The sequence below is a fragment of the Chiloscyllium plagiosum genome, chromosome 42, assembly GCF_004010195.1.
Source record: "Chiloscyllium plagiosum isolate BGI_BamShark_2017 chromosome 42, ASM401019v2, whole genome shotgun sequence".
In the NCBI taxonomy this organism is placed as follows: Eukaryota; Metazoa; Chordata; class Chondrichthyes; order Orectolobiformes; family Hemiscylliidae; genus Chiloscyllium; species Chiloscyllium plagiosum.
Genome location: NC_057751.1, coordinates 7,454,446 through 7,473,366, shown reverse-complemented (window position 1 = coordinate 7,473,366; position 18,921 = coordinate 7,454,446). Strand labels below are relative to the sequence as shown.

The following is an 18,921-nucleotide window of genomic DNA, read 5'->3' as shown; positions in this document are numbered from 1 at the left end:
ACACCTGAGACTTCAACAATATGACAAACTGTCATTCTCTCACTGTGATCACAATTCAGTTTACTCTTGGCCCCATCTCAAACCAGTCAGATCCACCGCTCCAAGATCACAAGCTAACATCCCCAATAAGCTGTACTCATTGCTCAAGTCAAAAGTTTGAGCTGACATGAACATCATTTCAGCAGTATCACAGTGAAACTGACACCTTGTCTTAAGAACTGAACAGACAGGACTGCAATAATCCTTGATTCTAATCTGCATTACAAGTCGCATTTCTGAAATAGTGATTTGAAACTTAACATGCCTTCTTCAGGATGCAATGTGAATGAAGGTGCTGGGAAAACTCATGATTTCCACAAAACATGACAAGAGGATCTTCTCTGCCCACCCACGACAACAAATTATGCTCTCATTTGAGGGCTATTTCTATTCAACACTACCTGGGAGGAGTAGGGTAGATGTCCTTGATGGCCTCACCATTGTGTCAAATGGAAAGTGAAATACAATCCAGCCAAATTATATCAAAAAGCAACCATTTCACAGTAAAAATCAACACAAAACAATTATTGGATACAGTGTATCATTTATTTTTAATCCTTTTAAAATTGTTATAAAAATATTTTAAATATTTTAGACTGTACAAGACTTAAATTACATGCTGAGCTCAATAACTTACATTTTAAAGTACAAGTGAGGAACTTCAGATGCCAGCACATCCTGCATAATGTGCTAACAAAAATTCACAACTCTTTGCTCATGCTTCCCTCCCCCCAACAAGGGCAGAAGAAGCACTTCCGTTTTTTACCTCCCTCTTGGACACACCAATTAAACAGTTGGGTGAACCTAATGCACAGAGGTTCTGACCGAATTCCTCTTCCACCAACTAACTTTGCATTTGTAAAACATACACCTATTCCAATAACATTTCAAGTCCAGGAGCCATTAACTGTTGCACACTCTCCCCACATCTGCCCTCTGAACTACACACTGCATTCTTCCCTTACCAAGCTTGAACACATGCTTTTCCCTCATTCCAATCAGTATACCAAACACTACCTCAAACCATAGACCAGAAACTTCGTAGTGTCTTCACAACAATATGCAGATTTACAGTATGTACACTGCACTCAAAACACAGCTGCAATGGTTCTCCAATGAACTTGCTATCCATCCTAACATTACCATCCTAAACCTCTGATCACACTGCCACCATGAGCACCCTCTAAACACGATGTTTGTCCAGAAATCAAGGATTCTCTTCAAAAGCATCACTTGTCTAACATCTTCACCAAACTTCAGCATTGGCCACTGACAATAAGCAAACAATATCTAACAAAGAAGCATGCTCCTCATTCTATACATATCCAATTCCCATGAAGGTCTCCATGACTCGTTACCATTTGACAACTGCTAATCACTGACTGAAACCTCAACACCAATGATTCACTGTCTGTCAAACATGCACTTTGAAAACCACATTTGATTTGGTTACAAACACATCTCAAACCAAATCCTGTACTATGTTTGTACAGAGACCACCTAAAATCTTAGCGGTTGATTTGTTCCCAAAATTCTGTGTGCACTTAGACAAAAACCAAGCCAACTCTTCATGAAACTGATGCAAAAGCCAAAAGGTTGTCTCTATTCTGGAACCATGTATCAAAGTTGCACTTGTCCTTGACACCAATGAGCAGCAACTGGTGGGCATTTTAACAAGATCACCCAGCAAGGCACCCTGAGCAGGTCATAATCAGAAGACATCACTAACAGACCACTCACTTCATTCCCAAATCAAGAGAACCAATAACCTTGTGGTGTGAAAATAAGCATTTGTTTCAGCATCACATGCTGTGGTCTTGACACTGCGACGATTTTGACTCAGCGCAATGCCCATCTTTGAACTTTAACACCAAGAATAATCTGTTAGCTTCACTGCAGCCGCTTCTGGTCCACTCTTAAATTCAACTAAGAAAAAAATGGAGCAGAATTAGATGAGGAACATACCATAAGAAGATGCAACAGAATCCAGGGATACACGACATAACATGGGTAGACATAACCAATGCAGACAGTTATCACAAGCAACAAAACACATTGTTTCATGATTCAGAGAAAGCACATAATTGGAAACAGAACTTCCAGTTCTGTTTCTAACCTACTCTGCTTCATCAGTTCAATGTGATCAGATTAGAGAAAAAGACTGCAACTAGAACAACATATTCGAAATACCACCCCCCAAATAACCCATGGATGGGAGTTGAACACACACCAGGTGAGCTCACTTGTACTCACACCAACAGTGACACAAAGCAGACAACCACTGCTATGAACCTCAAAAGCTCACCATTGTTGGCAGTTCATTTCAAAAAATTCTCAGCCAGTCCAGACCCAATTAACAGCAAAACTAGCTGAAGACTTGACCACAACTTCAGCTTCATGCTTTCACTTTGTGAAAACTATTAAATTTGGGGCCAATTCAGCAAAACCCTCAACAAGTTGTTACATTTAACTTACGTGATACTGCAGCAGCCACTGTGAATCACACCAATCACCACAAAGCAGCAAACAGACCCTCATTTGGGGAGTCACTCATCCTGTTCACGGTTTAACACCAAGTTTGGTGACAAAGATGATCAGTACAGTGTATATAGACATTGCGTTAAGTTAATGCATTATGTTTTGGGCACTTCTGCAGTACGCAATCTGATTTGTTAATCTTTTCAAAGCAGGTGTGTATCTTGCAGAGTATATACATAGTCTTCATTGACTCCATAATTCAGTGTTTGTTTATCATTTGTCCTATTTACACAAAAGATGAGGTAGCCTTCTGCCAAGTGGAAATCCAGCCATTGCTCACACCGAGGACTCCTCTGGATTCGCATCAGGCAACATCTGACGCTGCTTCAACTTCTTCCTTAACTCTTCAGAGAATGGGTCCACACCATCCTCTCCTAGCTGCAGCCGGATATAACCATTTGTATTTGCACCACGAATGTTTGCCAGATTGAGACGGGTGGGTGACTGGACAGCCGTGGGTAGGGGCTGCCCAGGAATTCCATTAGCAGTGCCATTGTGAGATGGTGAGCTCCCATTCTGGCACAGGGCATGGCCAGGTACAATTTTCAGGGAGCCATCAGAGTAATAATACGAAGGTGACTCCCACAGCTTTTCATCAGAGTTCGATGTCTGACTAGGTATGAACTTGGTACCCTTGGGAACCTCTTTTGGCAGGATACGCTCTGTGGGGTAAGCATGAACACACTCTACTTCCTTGGTCACCTCTGGTTTCTCCAGCCGCTCCCTAAGCTTGCGGTTCAGGTAGATAACTGCGCACAGCAAGCAGAGGCAAACCACTCCCAGGACAAACACACTAAGCCAAACCAATCCAAAATTGCTCACTGCCGCTCTGCTTTCCAGGGTCATGGCAGGATTGGATACAACATTGAGCAAGTACTTTCCCACCAAATCTGGCTCATGTTTCTCAACAGAGAAACACAAATAAATGCCACCTTGTTGGATCTGTATGTCTGATATTAACAGAGATTTGGACTGAACTTCATAGTTGTCGTAAGATACTTCAGCAAGATCTCGCTCTTCAAATTTCCACTTGGGTACAGCCAGGTTGGAGATGAGTTGGCATGGCAAGAGGATGGTAGTGCCAGCTACAACAGTCAGGTTCTTGATTTTCACAACACCTACAAGGGCATGATCAGAATAAAATCAGAGCAGTCAACCTCACCTTAGTCACAGCAACAGGGCTCAGATAGTCATTCCATGAGTACACATGGATTTACTGAAATGCTTTACATTTCAGTGCTATCTGTGCACCCTAAAAATAAACATTTTAAATAGATAATTAGCTACTTCTAAAAATTCTAATTCTAAAAATACAAACTGCTAATGAGCACATCCCCCACAGATTTTTAGACAGCCAATACATGCACATGACAAAAACCAGGGCAAAGTCCCAAGCTCCTCTTCATCATGATACAGTGGTGCACTTCATGTCCGTATGAGAGCACATGAAGTTCTCATTTCATGTGTCAACAATTATATCAACAACTTGATCCTCATGTCCACTTGTATTTGAACACCTAACATTCAGATAGGTAAAAGGGCAACAAGAGCAGACAGAGTGCAAAGGACTCTTCAACCAGTGTGAAAGGTCCTTTGAATTTCAGGTATTTACAATGGACAAAAATGTAGCGTCAACTAGATTAGTTACATATACAGTTAACCAAATTATACAAGCTTGGCAGTGCACATGAGCAACAATTGAGATTCTCAGCATGCAATTGCTCTAGACCAGAAGTAGAAATAAAGCTCTTGATGTTAAGCCAGAGTAGCTGCACAAGTCTCATCAGAACAAAACTTCAGACAAAAACATGCACGCTTCCCTGAATCAGTGACACCAAAAGAGCTGCCAGTGCAGGCAGAGGAAACAAGGGCACATCAAATCCACCCCATCCATCTGCATGGAGGTTTATAAAGCATCATTTCCTCAGGCTGTTTCTGAGCGCACTGAATGCAACTTCCCTGTCCATCTGCCTAATGTCATCATTATCGTGAAAAACCATTGAAAACTGTCCATGTCTCTCAGTTGTGTTACCTGGAGGGTGACGACACAGCGTGACATCAGCAAAGCCAACATCCTGTACCATATCAAGAAATCTGTAAGAAACAAAATAAATTGTCTGGAATTAACCTTGACCAAAATACATAAAACACAGTAGTCCAGAACGATTCTGTTCCACAGATTTGACATGAGTTGAAGCACATCCAGTGGAACGTTGAAATCTCAGCATGCTGAACCTCCACAGCAGACATACTTTTAACCTCAATTTATTTATGGGCAGTTTGACTTGATTTGTCATCGCCACTCTGCATTTCATATCCTTCTTAGAGTTCAACAACTGAGAAGTTGAGTAATCACCAATGCAGCTCCAAGCCTCCAACTTGACACAAAACATTTATGAAATCTACTCCATTCCTTGAAATATACTATGGTCTGAGGGGTGGAGGCCACATTGAAACTGCACAGTACAACTCAAAAGATTTTCACATAAAATACAGCTTCCTGGTATGTGGAGCATACCATCCTTGGACACTCAGGAGTGCAACATGAGCTCCCATTTATCCCAATTCGTTGGCATTTTCCATCATCAGCCCAAACCCATATCAAATGCCCCAGATGGATTACATTTTAGACCTGGGCACATTAGGAATGCCACTATTTGAGTTAAAAGGTACCAGTTGTGCTCACACTAAAAAAAACAAACAAGTCTATCACAACACAAGACTCGATCCTTACCCAGATGATTCATCAACGCTCATGCATCCCCACTTTGTCCAGGCACAGTATGGGTCCCTTGCCAAGATGCAATCCACACAGCTTCTGTACTTCTCACAGTCTGCAAACGGCACCTGAACAACCTGACTGCGAGATCCAGCAAACAGGAGTTTCTGTAGCAAGGAAGGGGAGAAGAATGAACTTCATGCCCACTCTGAATACCAACTTGCATTCACATAGGACCTTTACAATAGGGCAGACATTTCAAGGTCTTTCACAGTATTTCCAACAAAAGTGGCTGTTGAAGAATGTAACAATGCAGATTCAAGGACTTGGGAGAAACATTAAGCAACGCACATAAAAAACGAAGAGTACTAGCACTCCACACATGAACAGCATAATGATCTTAGGGGATGCTCAACAGGAACTGTGGAAAAATGGCAATCACTTAAAACAATTTCAAACTGCAGTCAAGAAATTAAACATTGATATATTGGTATAGCAGGACACCACAGAGTTAATTCATGGCAGGATGTAGGTTTGGAGTTACAGAGCTTCAGAATCCACAGGTCCTCTTGGTCAAGTTCAGTGTTATCTAACACTAAGTTTCATCATCCAAGCATCTTTAGAAAAATTATTTTGGCCAACAAGGCAAGGAATACAACCTACTAAGTTTTCTTCAAACTCTGCACAACAGCAGTACCTTCTACCATTCTCAAAGGTAGATAACATTGCCCGGTTTACTAAGTGGTGCCCTTTAAGCCCATCACATTGGACTATTCTCCATCGCTCATCTGTGGTATGATCGACTGTTAATACTGTGATCTTGACAAAGCAGAGTAATAACATTAAAACAAACTGGGGAGCTACACAGAACATAGATTAAATCATTGACTTATTGGATGGAGCTAAACAGAGCTGTTGACGGTCATGCTGAATAAACATAGAGGACACACTTACTTTCTTCTTGGAGATGGCTAAGTTTTCAACTGGCTGAGGGTCCTCAAATAGCTGGAGCTCTTCAATAATGTGTATCTGGGAACCAATCATTACAGCCTTGTGCAGCCATCCTCTACCTAAGGATTCAGAAGCAAACACATGCCAGGAACTGTTTGACATGGAAACTCCATACATATGACATTGCTGACTCCAACCAGGGAACTAGAACAGAAATCAAGCTGTTTCAGCAGCACATGATGGTCATCTAAGTTTACAATTTGTCCTGTCCCAACAAATGTACAACCCTATAGCTGAACGCTGGATGTTTCCTGACCCTTGCAAATGTTCATGTTTAACACCATGGGGCACTTTCCCAGATTGAAGATAGCACATCTTACAAGCAAACTCACGGTCAACAGTGGGACAAAGGCATTCCAAGAGAAATCATAAATTTTCCCTATGTTATTAATCATGTTCTTTCTGTAAATTCACACAGAAACAAAATCCAAAGTTCACTCCAGTATCACATGACTCCAATTGCACGTAGTTTGCTGTCCATTTGCTTCAGTGAGCTTTTTCTCTGTCACTTTATGCACAGTGCTGGGCCACCATTCACTGCTCATTGCACTTTGGAAAGGGCAATTAGGATCTACTCTCTCTGCAGTAACCTGCCCCTTAAACAGTCTAACTCTATCAGATTTCTTCACCTGAACATGACGTTGGTGAACCAGTTCAAGGTTTACCAATTTACATTCATTTAACACACTAGCCATCCAGCTAATGTTTAACTCCAAAATTTCCTGGGCACTATCAGTTTTAACGTTCACATCACAACCAAAAGATGCCCAAAGCCATTTTTTGTTAATGCATAGTCTATCTGCACTTTGCAAACTGCTGTCACCCCAGAAAAAAGGCAGGCACCAGCTGGCACTGTCACAACCATGCAAAGCTCCTCTTCCAAAAAAAAGGCATTTATATTCCCCTGCTTTGTTTTTAATTCATAATGTAAATTATGTGCACATCATTAATTGAGCAAGCACTTGTTGCACATGCCAATTGATCTGACAGAATGGATTGTGCCATTTCAGGGAGTTCACAATACATACAAAGTTACTCTTCACACAGGCAATTTAACCAAGCTTTTTCCCTGAAGGACCATTCTGAGGCACTTAAGTTTTTACAAAACCATTAACAGTAATTAATTATACAGTTTGCAGTTCAGCCATACCTTACAGCAGTCATAATATTCCTGGTATCCCTTCAGTTCAAATTTCAGTTCCTGCTACTGTGACATTTGCACCCACATCTCTAAAGTATTAGCTTTACTCTCAGATTTACCACCATATTTCTTTAGCACTGCCCCCTCCCCTTCTTCAAAAATCTGTTGAAAACTGTCACTTCAGATGCATAGGCCAAAGCATGTCGTACACACATCCACAAAGCTACAGGTAGAAGGCACATGACCTTCTTTTCCACAGCAACTCTCTTAAAACCGTTATCTTGAATTACCAACCCATCACTGCCATTTCCCCAGCCTTTCAAACCTTCATGGTCTTCCACTGGGCTGACCAGTTAAACATGAGATTGGATAACATAGCTCTTCTTTCAGCCAGAATTAAGTGGATATTTTCTTTTGGACCACATGTGCCAGACACTACGCACAAGGAACTTGGTAACAACTTACAGAAAAAACTGTGACACTTTATTGAACCCAGATTGCAACACTAAAGACCTACTCTCTGACAGACTACTGTAAATCTTCAAAACCAAAAAGAGGACTAACCTGTCCCAATGAAGAGGACTATGTACTGATTCCCATTCACAGCCAATGCCCAGTCCACCACAATCTGTGTGTAGTTAATGTTTTTCTGGATGAGTAGAGGTTGATGTCCGACAGGTTGAACGAGATCGTCCATCAGTGGATGCTTCTTCGCGAAGTTAAGGGTGTTGTCAGGCAACTCGAGTGAAGTGTTATAACCAAGCTCCCTATGGTTGTTTGTGATGCACTGGAAACCAGGACAAGATCATGAGAAAATGTTAGCAGTTTACATTCAAATTCTTACATGCAATATTTGGAGATTACCCCTTAGTGTTACAAGCATAACTTAGGTATTTGTTCTGCTGACAGATTTACTGGCATAACAATTTACATTTACTGCTGCACTTGATACTACAACCCAAGATCTAGTAACTCCATCTCAATCAAGATGATTGTTACTGGCCAAACAACATTGACACAAGGCAAGTTCCTGGGATATGTTATACATTGTTGTAACAACAACAACAAAAAAGGTCTCAAGTCAAGCTGACAGTGCATTTGACACTCTTTATCCAGGATCTGCCAATCAGATTACCGATGGTTCCAATGGCCCAACTCAATAGTGGAGTCAAAAGATGTTTTTTTAAGTGTCACTGTGGCCTTTCCTGCAACAGATCACTACAATAAACAGATACCCTATTTTATCAAATACCACTCTGATAGAACCAAGATCCAAAATATACAAATTTAAATCATGTCGAGGGAGTAATCCTGACAACAACAGCCTGAATGCACACTAAATTCAATACTGATCAATGCTCTGTCCCAACTACTTCCAAATTGCAATTAGATACCCAGACATGTGATACTGGGTTAAAATCAACGAGGAGAAAGTGAGGACTGCAGATGCTGGAGATCAGAGCTAGTTTGTAGAGGGAGGAGGAGAGCTTCTTCAAGGAAGAACATTCCTGAAGAAGGGCTTATGCCCGAAACATCGATTCTCCTGTTCCTTTGATGCTGCCTGACCTGCTGCGCTTTTCCAGCAACACATTTTTAAGATCTGCTACTGGGTTTCCTGGGATGCTGCAAACTTGAACCATACTGCTGAAGGGACAATTGAGTTTAGCTTCTTATAATAATCACTTTGTTTGGGAAAAATTTGTTGCTGGGCGCTTCTGACATTAAATCAGCATCAAGTAATTCAACTGTCACACACTTAAGATACAAAGAATCAAAAGATGTACAGCATGGAAACTGACCCTTCAGTCCAACTCGTCCATGCTGACATGATATCCTATAAAATCTAGACTCTTGTCAACAATTGGTCCCATATCCCTCTACACCCTTCCATCATATTCCCATCCAGATGCCTCTCAGATGTCGTTATTGTACCAGCCTACTCCAAGTCCTCTGGCAGCTCGTTCCATACACTCTCCACCCTTTACATGACCAAGTTGCCCATTAGGTCTCACTTCTTTCCCTCTCACCCAAAAGCGATACCCAGTATTTCTGGACTGCCCCAACCCAGGGAAAAGACCTTGTATATTTATCCTATCCATGCCCCTCATGATTTCTAAACTTCTGTAAGGTCACCCCTCAGCCTCCAATGCTCCTGGGAAAACAGCCCCAGCCAATTCAGCCTCTCCCTGTAATTCAAACCCTCCAACCCAGTCAACATCCCTTGTAAATCTTTTCTAAACCCTTTCAAGTTACACAACATTTGTCTCATTGCAGGCAGACCAGAATTCTTCATAAGCAGACTCATGGTAAACTCATGCCCACAAACGGTAGTTGATATTGAATAAAAGTGAATAAAGGAAGCTAAATTAACCAAAGGACCATAACTTTTCCCAGAAACACAATCTGGTTTTAAGCAGGCCTGATGGACTGCAAGGGAGCAGAAATGCCTTTCAGGGACACACTGCTACTCCCCCAAAGGAATAACCTGAATGGAAACCCAACCTGCACCTTGACCGCAGGCCTCCACCTTCCACAAAGTGGAGACTTGTACTGACTTATAGCTTCACAAGTGCTGCTCAACTCCTGCAGACTGAACCTCATCAGCATTGATTCAGTGCAATGCCAAATTAGCCAACAGCAATGTACCTCCCTCATGGCTTCATGCTTGCTGTCAGTCCAGACCATAGACACATGCTGCTCAAACTGGTATTCAGTCAGGGATAGTCCATGCTCAGAACACTGCTTCTGTGTGTTCTTGTCCAATGACAATAACATTTCAATGTCCAGCAAAATTATGTTTTAAATCAAAACTCAAGAGTACCCACAAATGTGAATTTTGCTTCCAATGCAAACAAACATAGCTATTTGTTACCATCACGAAAAACAAACCCATGTATTTATCCAATCAGCATTGAAGGTGTATTACCAAATATTGAAGGATTTGAAGCCAAGACAGAAAACAATCAAATAAAGGACATGAACTTAGCTTAAGAAGATGAACATGAACAGAGACAGGAGGCAGCTTGAGTACAGCAGACATCTTAACATGGACAGGTTACACATAATAGCCCAGCATGGTGATATATATCACGTGAACTTATCTCCAGGTAAACTCAACCTTACCAATGAAGTGCTAAGGGAATTAACATAAAGAAGGGGAATTTAAACTATCTTCTCCACGTTCTCTGCTGGAATTCATCCAAACAGTTTGTTAGTTATGGAAGGATCAAGATAAACTTGCGCCAAAAACTTACTGCTCCAGGCCGGGGACTTGGCACTTTGTCAGAGTATCGGCCCCATTTCTGTGCCTGGTCCCGGTATTCTTTGAAAGGTCCATCAAAGGCACGTTGAATGTCTTCAATCCGGTACTGGCAGACAGCAGACATGTCCACATCAGCCCTGTAAGCAAGCAGTAAGAGGTCATGACACCCAACAGGCTGCTAACAAAAATTTCACATTAAAGCTCTCATTTGCCATCACAGCAGAGATGAACAGACTGACATCAAATGAAATGCAGTATCACCATTGTTCAGTCGGCACTTGGCATCCAGCACCAACAGATGGTTATTGCATTTATCAGAAGTGCTTCAAGCTGTTCCATCACTCCTTTGCCTAAATCTCAGTTACGTTCCAGCTCTACTGCCTCACACAGAGAGGTACAGCAACGTCATACTGTCTGGTGCCGTGGATAACACTCCTGCTTCACAGCACCGGGAATTCAGTTCCAGCCTCAGCCGACTGTTTGGGGTTTGCATATTTTCTGTGCCTGTGTCTCTTGCCACAGTCAAAACATGTGGACCTTAGGCAGATTGGTCATATTAAGTTGCCCACCATGGTCCACGAATGTCAAGGTTAGGTGCGTTAGCCATGGGAAACACAGGCTCGGGGAGCTACATGTGGGTGGACATTCTTCAGAGGCTTGGTGTGTACTGCACAGGCCAAGTGACCTGCTTCTTGACTGCAGAGGTTCTACAATGCTATTAAACCCATCTTGCAATGTCTTCACATCTGATGGTACAGTGTATGTAGTACACGAAAAAGCCAAGCTTTTACTGCCAAGTCCTGGAGCTTGACCTCAAACTTTAGCCGTTGACCAAATCTTTCTATCTCTGCCATATTTTCAGCATGCTCCATTAGAGAATGATGTTCATGCTTGGAAATAAAAGATTGCTGCAGAAATAACTAAGTGCTGAGGGAATGTCCTCATTTCAAAAATCTGACAGCAGTAACTCTGGAAAGCTGGAGGTCTTAGTAAAAGTGCTCTGTTAGCCCTAACTGCAGCTTTTCAGCCCAAGACAGGACAGTCAACTCTGATGTAACACAATAGCTGCAATCTTGTATTATATCCACAACTTCCACAACAGCTGCGCCATTTAAACTAATGGGGCCAGATTTTGCCAGTATTGGTATCAAAGGTTCCTGTTCTACATATAATGGTTGAAATTCTGTAAATGCGTTGAAACCAATTCATGTGGAGGAAACACACATCATTGCAGAACCGACTGTACATCATTCATTAAGTTGCAAACGACTACGTCTACCAAAGCAAAAAATTACCATGGATCAAAGCACAACTGATTTACAAATTTGCAAGCAGTCAATGTAATGCTACAATTATAGAAGCCTGGTCTGAACCACAGCTCAGATACAGACATGTTTCCAATATATTTGACAACTGCTCAAACACATCCAAATCTAACGTTTTGCATTCTTGATCAAGTGCACAAGTTCATCAATACCATGCCAATTTCGTTTTGCTCATCCACGTTGGCTGCATTATTTTTTCTTCTCAATAGATATACTAATCACAGCTTGCCTGCCTCAACTCTTTTCACAGTTCTCTTTTCACACAGCATTTGCACGTTTACCCTTTCATAATTGCAATTAGTGGATACATTTTTTGGACGTGTCTTCAGCAAAAACTTGGGACAAGCTTTTCATCACAGAATCAGTTCAACTGAGCCACAAAACAAGGTCTCCTGGGTAAATATTCACCCCAAGTGGAAGTGCGTCCCTGAACTCACAATAAAAGCCACATTTCAGCCTTTTTATAGGTAACGAGCTCAAGTTGAGGGTAACAGACAGAAACGTCAGCATGTTCGGAAATCTAATTCCTTCCTGCTGGGATTGTGTGTTGCCTTCTGTGCAGAGCAGAGCAGCAGTACCTGCATCTCCAATATTGTCTTAGCAATCACCCTCTCACCCCTCCCCCCGTCACCCACACCAACTTGATCACCTGTCTCACACAGTTTGCAGTCTAACTTCTTCCTGATAAGGCAAAAATTCTCCAGCCTGTCACATTTGTCTAATTCTCCAGGGACTAATCAACACAAAGTCTCACTCATGCAGCCTGCACAGCACACATTTGCAGCTTTTATTCCCATGTGTTCTTCACACACCAGCTGAAATGGGGAGACTGACTTCCTCCCAATTGCACCATTTTACTTGCCAACAAAAACACAACACACAATGTTTCTTCCCCTACCAACATCTCTCATCATACCAAACACTTCAGTCAATCCCCAAGAAAGGTGTACTCTGGCTCAATTCTACATGCACGGGCAGGTGCCCCAGGAGCATCTGCCTTCAAATGCGAGGAACTGCAGCTTACAATGCTAGTAGGCTGTGGCCATTAAGACATTGCATCAAAGCAGAGCTTATCCATTATGGGCACAAGCAAACTGTCTTCATTGGGAATCAGTGGACAGCCATCTTGGATGAGGACAACACTTGGTGTGACTTTTGCCAGACTTAACTTGGCAGCAAAATGACCCTGACTGGACTAATTACTCACTTCACCTTGTCCAAACCTTCATGATCCAATGGCTAATCTGCTGGAGTGAAGAGGAATGGATGCTCCAATCACCAGCTCTGGGTATAACACAGGGAGCCAGATGCAGTGAACCAATATCTTGAATTTTGTAGCACATCTTCGCAATAACATTGTGACCGCACTTGCCAGTGTAAAAAAAGTCTGACAGGAAGCCATTCACTCCAATTTCATTTGCAACCATGACATTTTTTTTACAGCTCAAGCTGAACTTTTCACTTTGCTGCATGCAATCTCTTTCTTCCTCTCGAAGGCTAGATCAACTTAGAGTGGGTGTATTGCATTCTGACAGACTAAATCATCGACAACAAGGTTCCAGTTGAGCCAACAACCTCCCTTCCCCTTGCACGAACAGTGGGAATGATTTCAGTGTTGAACCAACCATCCCTGCCCTGGCGCCAGGTCCATCAGACATCCAAACAGTGCTAAAATCCCAGTTTCCTCAGATCTCCTCCTATTTTAACCCATCCTCTATCAACGTAGAAACTACATACTGAGCCCCAAGACGCAGCAAATTTCGCCAACTTCACGCAATGCACAGGATGACTCAAGCAATATCAAGTAGCAAATGAGCCATTCTATGGCTTATAGTGGTCACATGTGGGACCACATGACATATGAAGGCTACACTCAATAGGAGTGATGAGGCTCTGTCCCTAGATCAATTCTTTCCCAACAGGGGTGAGGGATTATTAACCCTGGACAGATAGCCAGTGAGTCAGTCCATGATACTGCCTTATGGACTTGAGACACCACCTGGCATTTGAATCAACCACATATGTACACGACTGTCTCAGCCAAGTGCTTTTGAAAAACTCATGACCAGAACAGTACTGGGAGTGCAAGTGAAGTCTTGATGGCAGGAAAAATCAGAATGGAATCCCAATTCAACTTACCATTGTGCCTGGAAGATACCAAAGAACACAGTCTTCTGCCAAGTGACATCATTCAGTGTGTAAGTAGTCTGGATCTTGTTGAAGTGAAGCTGTAGCTCGGGGACTGAGCACAATAAGCGGGCCTTCAAGAAAGTTGTCCATTTTTTCTGAAGAGTTCGAGCCCCACCCATGTCACCCTGCCATTGAGAAAAACCTTAATTTGCTTTTATCGAACAGCAAGTGCAGTCATTATCGACAGTAACAAACACACATTTATATTTGTCCTCTCCCCAACCCTGTTATTCACTGTCTAAGAAAAAACAATGAGGTTTTTTTATTTAGTTCACTGATGGCTATGGCAGAAGAATTTTGGCCATGTAACCAAAACCCAATCTGACCAAGATTAAGAAATGATTATCCCCAGCCATTAGTTCCCTGTATTTACATACTGGTGCAACATAAAACAGAGGCAGCACAGCGGTTAGCACTTCTACCTCATAGCACCAGGGATGCGGGTTCCATAGCAGCCACGTGCAACTGTGTGGACTTGGCATATTCTCCCAGTGTCTGCGTGAATTTCTTCCTGCAGTCTGATATAGTGCAGGTCAGGTGCATTAGCCTGGACAATAGAGATGGGGTGGGGGGGAAGCTCTTCAGAGGGTCGGTGTGGACATGTTGGCCCGAATGGCCTGTTTGTACACTGTGGGGATCGTATGATTCTGGGTCCTTGGAGGAGAAATTTAGCAATAAACGCAAAGCTTGGCTTGTCTAAAATGGAGCAGAACTCAAGTTGGGACTCAGTTTGCTGAATGAAGCAGCACATGAGTACCTGAGCAACAGGGTTATTGCTGGCAGCGTGGCATTAAACATTTAACTTGATCACTAATTCCCATTTCCCTACCTCGGGAATTCCCATCTTTCAAAACTAGCAAATGAGCAATTGAGGAAGACGTTGAATAGGCTGGGACTGTTTTCCCTGGAGCATCAGAGGCTGAGACATGGCTTTATTGAGGTTTATAAAATCATGAGGTGCATAGAGAGAATGAATAGACAAAGCCTTTTCCCTCAGGTGGGAGGGAAAAGAGTCCAAAACTACAGGGCATAGGTTTAGGGTAAGAGGTTGGCATCTGTTCTGTCTTACTTGATGCCCTCAGTAGTTCTATGGAGACCCAAGTGGAGATGCTGAATGGTTCACGAAGTGGTGCTTGTCCACCATCATAGCTTTGCATCACAATGTTTTTTGGAGGTGGTGGGGTGGAGAGATTACAAACAGAATTCAAAGTAAAAAAGAAATCATCAGCCACACAGCAATGAAGCACTGAATGGAAGCAGAGCAAGGTTGGGGAATACATGAGAGAACAGGGAACAACATGGACCCTGCCTTACAATGGATTTTGAAAGCTGATGCAATGAAGGAGGAAATTTCTTAGTAACAATTTACTGCAGGAATTAAGTGGTGGGCTAGGAACAAAGAAAAGGTTACAAAAGGCACCTGATGTTCAAGCGCAGAGGATGGGAGGTGACATTTGCAATGGTCATTTGGAGAGGGGAAGCTCACAAGCATAATACAATAAAAGGAGAACCAGTCCAGAATGAAGACAGAAGGATATAACAGATTATGTTAAATAAAGGACTACTAATTCTTGCCAGTGTCTGTAGTGATGGGGAGAAAGCAGTCAGAATGCACATCTGTACAAATGAATTTAAGACTTACAGGTCAAATCAAGAAGCTGATTTACCCGTTGTGCACATTATCCCTCAAGGCTAAAAAGTTGAAGTGATGGTTTGAGTCAGTCATATTGGTCCAACAAACATTGGTAGCATAAACATGCTTCATAACCATCAGGTAACTGTTTGAGCTAAGGCTCATCTACCAGGAATCTTTGAGAGTCTGCTTGACACAATCTCATTCAATTGAAGCATAACCTTCAGGCAATAGTTTGCCAAGAGTCACAGAATGCTGGCAGTGGACAAGTACATCAACAGGTACTTACACAGTAAATTATATTTCTGCCTTCCAGTTATCAGAATCAAGGACAGAAGGAGATGATGGAGAAAGGACATGTACACTGCCTTCAATACCATTACCAGGTCCTGACTTCTTTTGTCATCTTGCTTTTGCAGTGTTGGGATTTTCAGAACTTCATCAAAGTGAGTCTATCTGCCACATCACATATAATGCCATAAAACCTTTGGCCATTTCCTGGTGAGTAACATTTACTCATCTTGGAGGTTTCAACTTTCACATGAGTGAACAGCAAAATGCTGGTGAAATCATCACCTGTGACCTTGGAGCCAGAAAAAGTCTTTCACATGAACAGTTCAGCTCGTGTTTAAAATGCTCAGTATATGATGGCTAAAGTGTAATGCCGCCAAAGTAAAGTAATGGGAGAAATGGATTAAACAATTAAAGTCAGAGATGTAGAGCACAGAAACAGACCGTTTGGTGTAATTCGCCCTTGCCGACCAGATATTCTACATTACTCTAGTCTCATTTGCCAGGATTTGGCCCACATCCCTCCAAACTCTTCCAATTCATATACCCATCCAGATACCTTTTAAATGTTGCAATTGTACTAATGTCCATCACTTCATATGGCAGCTCATTCCATACACACACCACCCTCTGCGTGAAAACATTGTCTCTCAGGTCCCTTTGGTATCTTTTGCCTCTCACCCTTAACTTATGCCCTTACATTATGGACTCCCCCACCCCTGGGAAAATACCTTGTCCGTTTATCCTATCCACGCCAGTCATGATTTTATAAACCTGTAAAAGGTCACCCTTCAACTTCCGATGCTTCAAGGAAAACAGGCCCAGTCTAAATCAGCCTCTCCCTATTGCTCAAACCCTCGAACCCTGCCAACATCCTTGTAAATCCTTTCGGAATCCTTGCATGTTTCACAACATCTTTCCGACAGGAAGGAGACCAGAATTACATACAATATTCCAAAAGTGGCCTAACCAACGTCCTGTACAGCTGCAACATGACCTCCCAACTCCAGTACTCAACACTCCAAATCAATAAAGGAAAGCGGACCAAATGCCTTCTCTATGATCGTATCTACCTGCAACGCTTCTGTGAAGGAGCTATGAACTTGCACTCCAAGGTTTCTCTGTTCAGCCACAATCCCCAGGACCTTACCATTAAGTGTATAAGTCCTGCTCCAAATTGCTTTTTCAAAAATGCAGCACCTCACATTTATCTACATTAAACTCCATCTGCCACTTCTCAGCCCATTCTAATCTGAGGTAACCTTCTTCGCTGTCCTGACTGTAACAACATAACCAATGCGGATTACTTGCAAGACTCATGATAAAAAACCTAACATGTAACAAAGCACACCGGCACCAATCAGGAAACTCATCCATCATGCAATTTCCAGGGGAAAATATGGACATACGTGCTTTATTGAACTCAGAACTACTTGGATAGCCCACTGTTCGTGGCTGAAAATTAGAAATCTTACACAAGTTATCAGCATGAGTGGTGGGAAGCTCTTCACTGTTGGAGTTGCATGTGGAGCAGGGCAGGGCTTCTTTCTTGTTTTATCTCCTCTATCTTGGTCACAGACATGCAATTCGGTGTTAAAATTAGTGTCACAAGTCAAAACTTCAACTTGCACGTTGCAGTACTGCTGCAGACTAAGGTTGTGGGGGTCCACACTATACCATAACATGCATTTATGTCCTAATGTGATGGACTCTGTCTTGTTTACTGGCCAAAATGTTTGATTTAACACATTGATAACTGACAATTTCTGCCTTACTGATGGAAACAGTTATTACCAGTCACATCACCACTGCTTCCCATCTCCTCACATCACCGTGTGGGCGGCACGGTGGCACAGTGGTTAGCACTGCTGCCTCGCAGCGCCAGAGACCCGGGTTCAGTTCCCGCCTCGGGCGACTGACTGTGTGGAGTTTGCACATTCTCCCCGTGTCTGCGTGGGTTTCCTCCGGGTGCTCCGGTTTCCTCCCACAGTTCCAAAGATGTGCAGGTCAGGTGAATTGGCCATGCTAAATTGTCCGTAGTGTTAGGTAGGGGGTAAATGTAGGGGTGTGGGTGGTTTGCGCTTCGGCGGGTCGGTGTGGACTTGTTGGGCCGAAGGGCCTGTTTCCACACTGTAAAGTAATCTAATCTAAATCTAAAATCACACAACTAACATTAACGGAGACTCCTGATACGGACTATGTTGGCAACACCCTTTTCAGAAAAGCCACTATGGTCACAGTGGCGCTGAACCAGGCTCATGCAGGAGTCAGGAGGCAAGCCAAAATGTCAAAGCTCATCTTACCTTGCACACACGAGCAACCCTGGCCACCACCTGCTCTTTGTAACAGTCGTACTCAACAGCTCTCTCACTGAAGAAAAAGTAGATCTTATCATCATCCCCCATCGCACTGTCGGCACTTTCTTGGACATATGCGGAGCCAACAAAGTTTGGTTCTGAAATAAATAGACAACAGTCAAACTGCATCAAGGAACAACCCAACTGACTAGCTGGTGGCACTCCCCTATGTGATTTCAATCCCAAGTTTGGCTATTCCAATAATGTGATGTTTGTTTCAGGGACATTGAGGGTGAGTTGGAGGTTTGGATTAGGAATTGGCTGGATGGAAGAAGACAGAGGGTAGTAGTTGATGACAAAGTTTCTTCATGGAGTGCCGTCACTAGCGGTGTTCCGCAAGGATCTGTTTTGGGACCATTGCTGTTTGTCATTTTTATAAATGACCTGGAAGAGGGGTTAGAAGGTTGGGTGAGCA

The 18,921-nt window shown here is 42.7% G+C and overlaps 1 protein-coding gene across 12 annotated transcripts in view; it reads right to left on the bottom strand.

Moving 5' to 3' along the window:
* Nucleotides 1-566: 566 nt before the first annotated feature.
* sema4c (sema domain, immunoglobulin domain (Ig), transmembrane domain (TM) and short cytoplasmic domain, (semaphorin) 4C) overlaps nt 567-18,921 on the bottom strand; it is a 115,442-nt gene continuing 97,087 nt past the window's right edge. For 11 of the 12 annotated variants that reach the window (XM_043681280.1, XM_043681287.1, XM_043681281.1 and 8 more), the window contains 8 exons: nt 18,453-18,604; nt 14,175-14,350; nt 10,703-10,847; nt 8,013-8,235; nt 6,251-6,366; nt 5,312-5,463; nt 4,610-4,671; nt 567-3,695 (listed from right to left, as the gene is read on the bottom strand). In XM_043681280.1, the coding sequence (XP_043537215.1) occupies nt 2,854-3,695; nt 4,610-4,671; nt 5,312-5,463; nt 6,251-6,366; nt 8,013-8,235; nt 10,703-10,847; nt 14,175-14,350; nt 18,453-18,604 (1,868 nt within the window). In that variant the 3' untranslated portion in view covers nt 567-2,853. The remainder of the gene's footprint in view (nt 3,696-4,609; nt 4,672-5,311; nt 5,464-6,250; nt 6,367-8,012; nt 8,236-10,702; nt 10,848-14,174; nt 14,351-18,452; nt 18,605-18,921) is intronic. The other variant, XR_006309910.1, reaches the window with a different exon arrangement.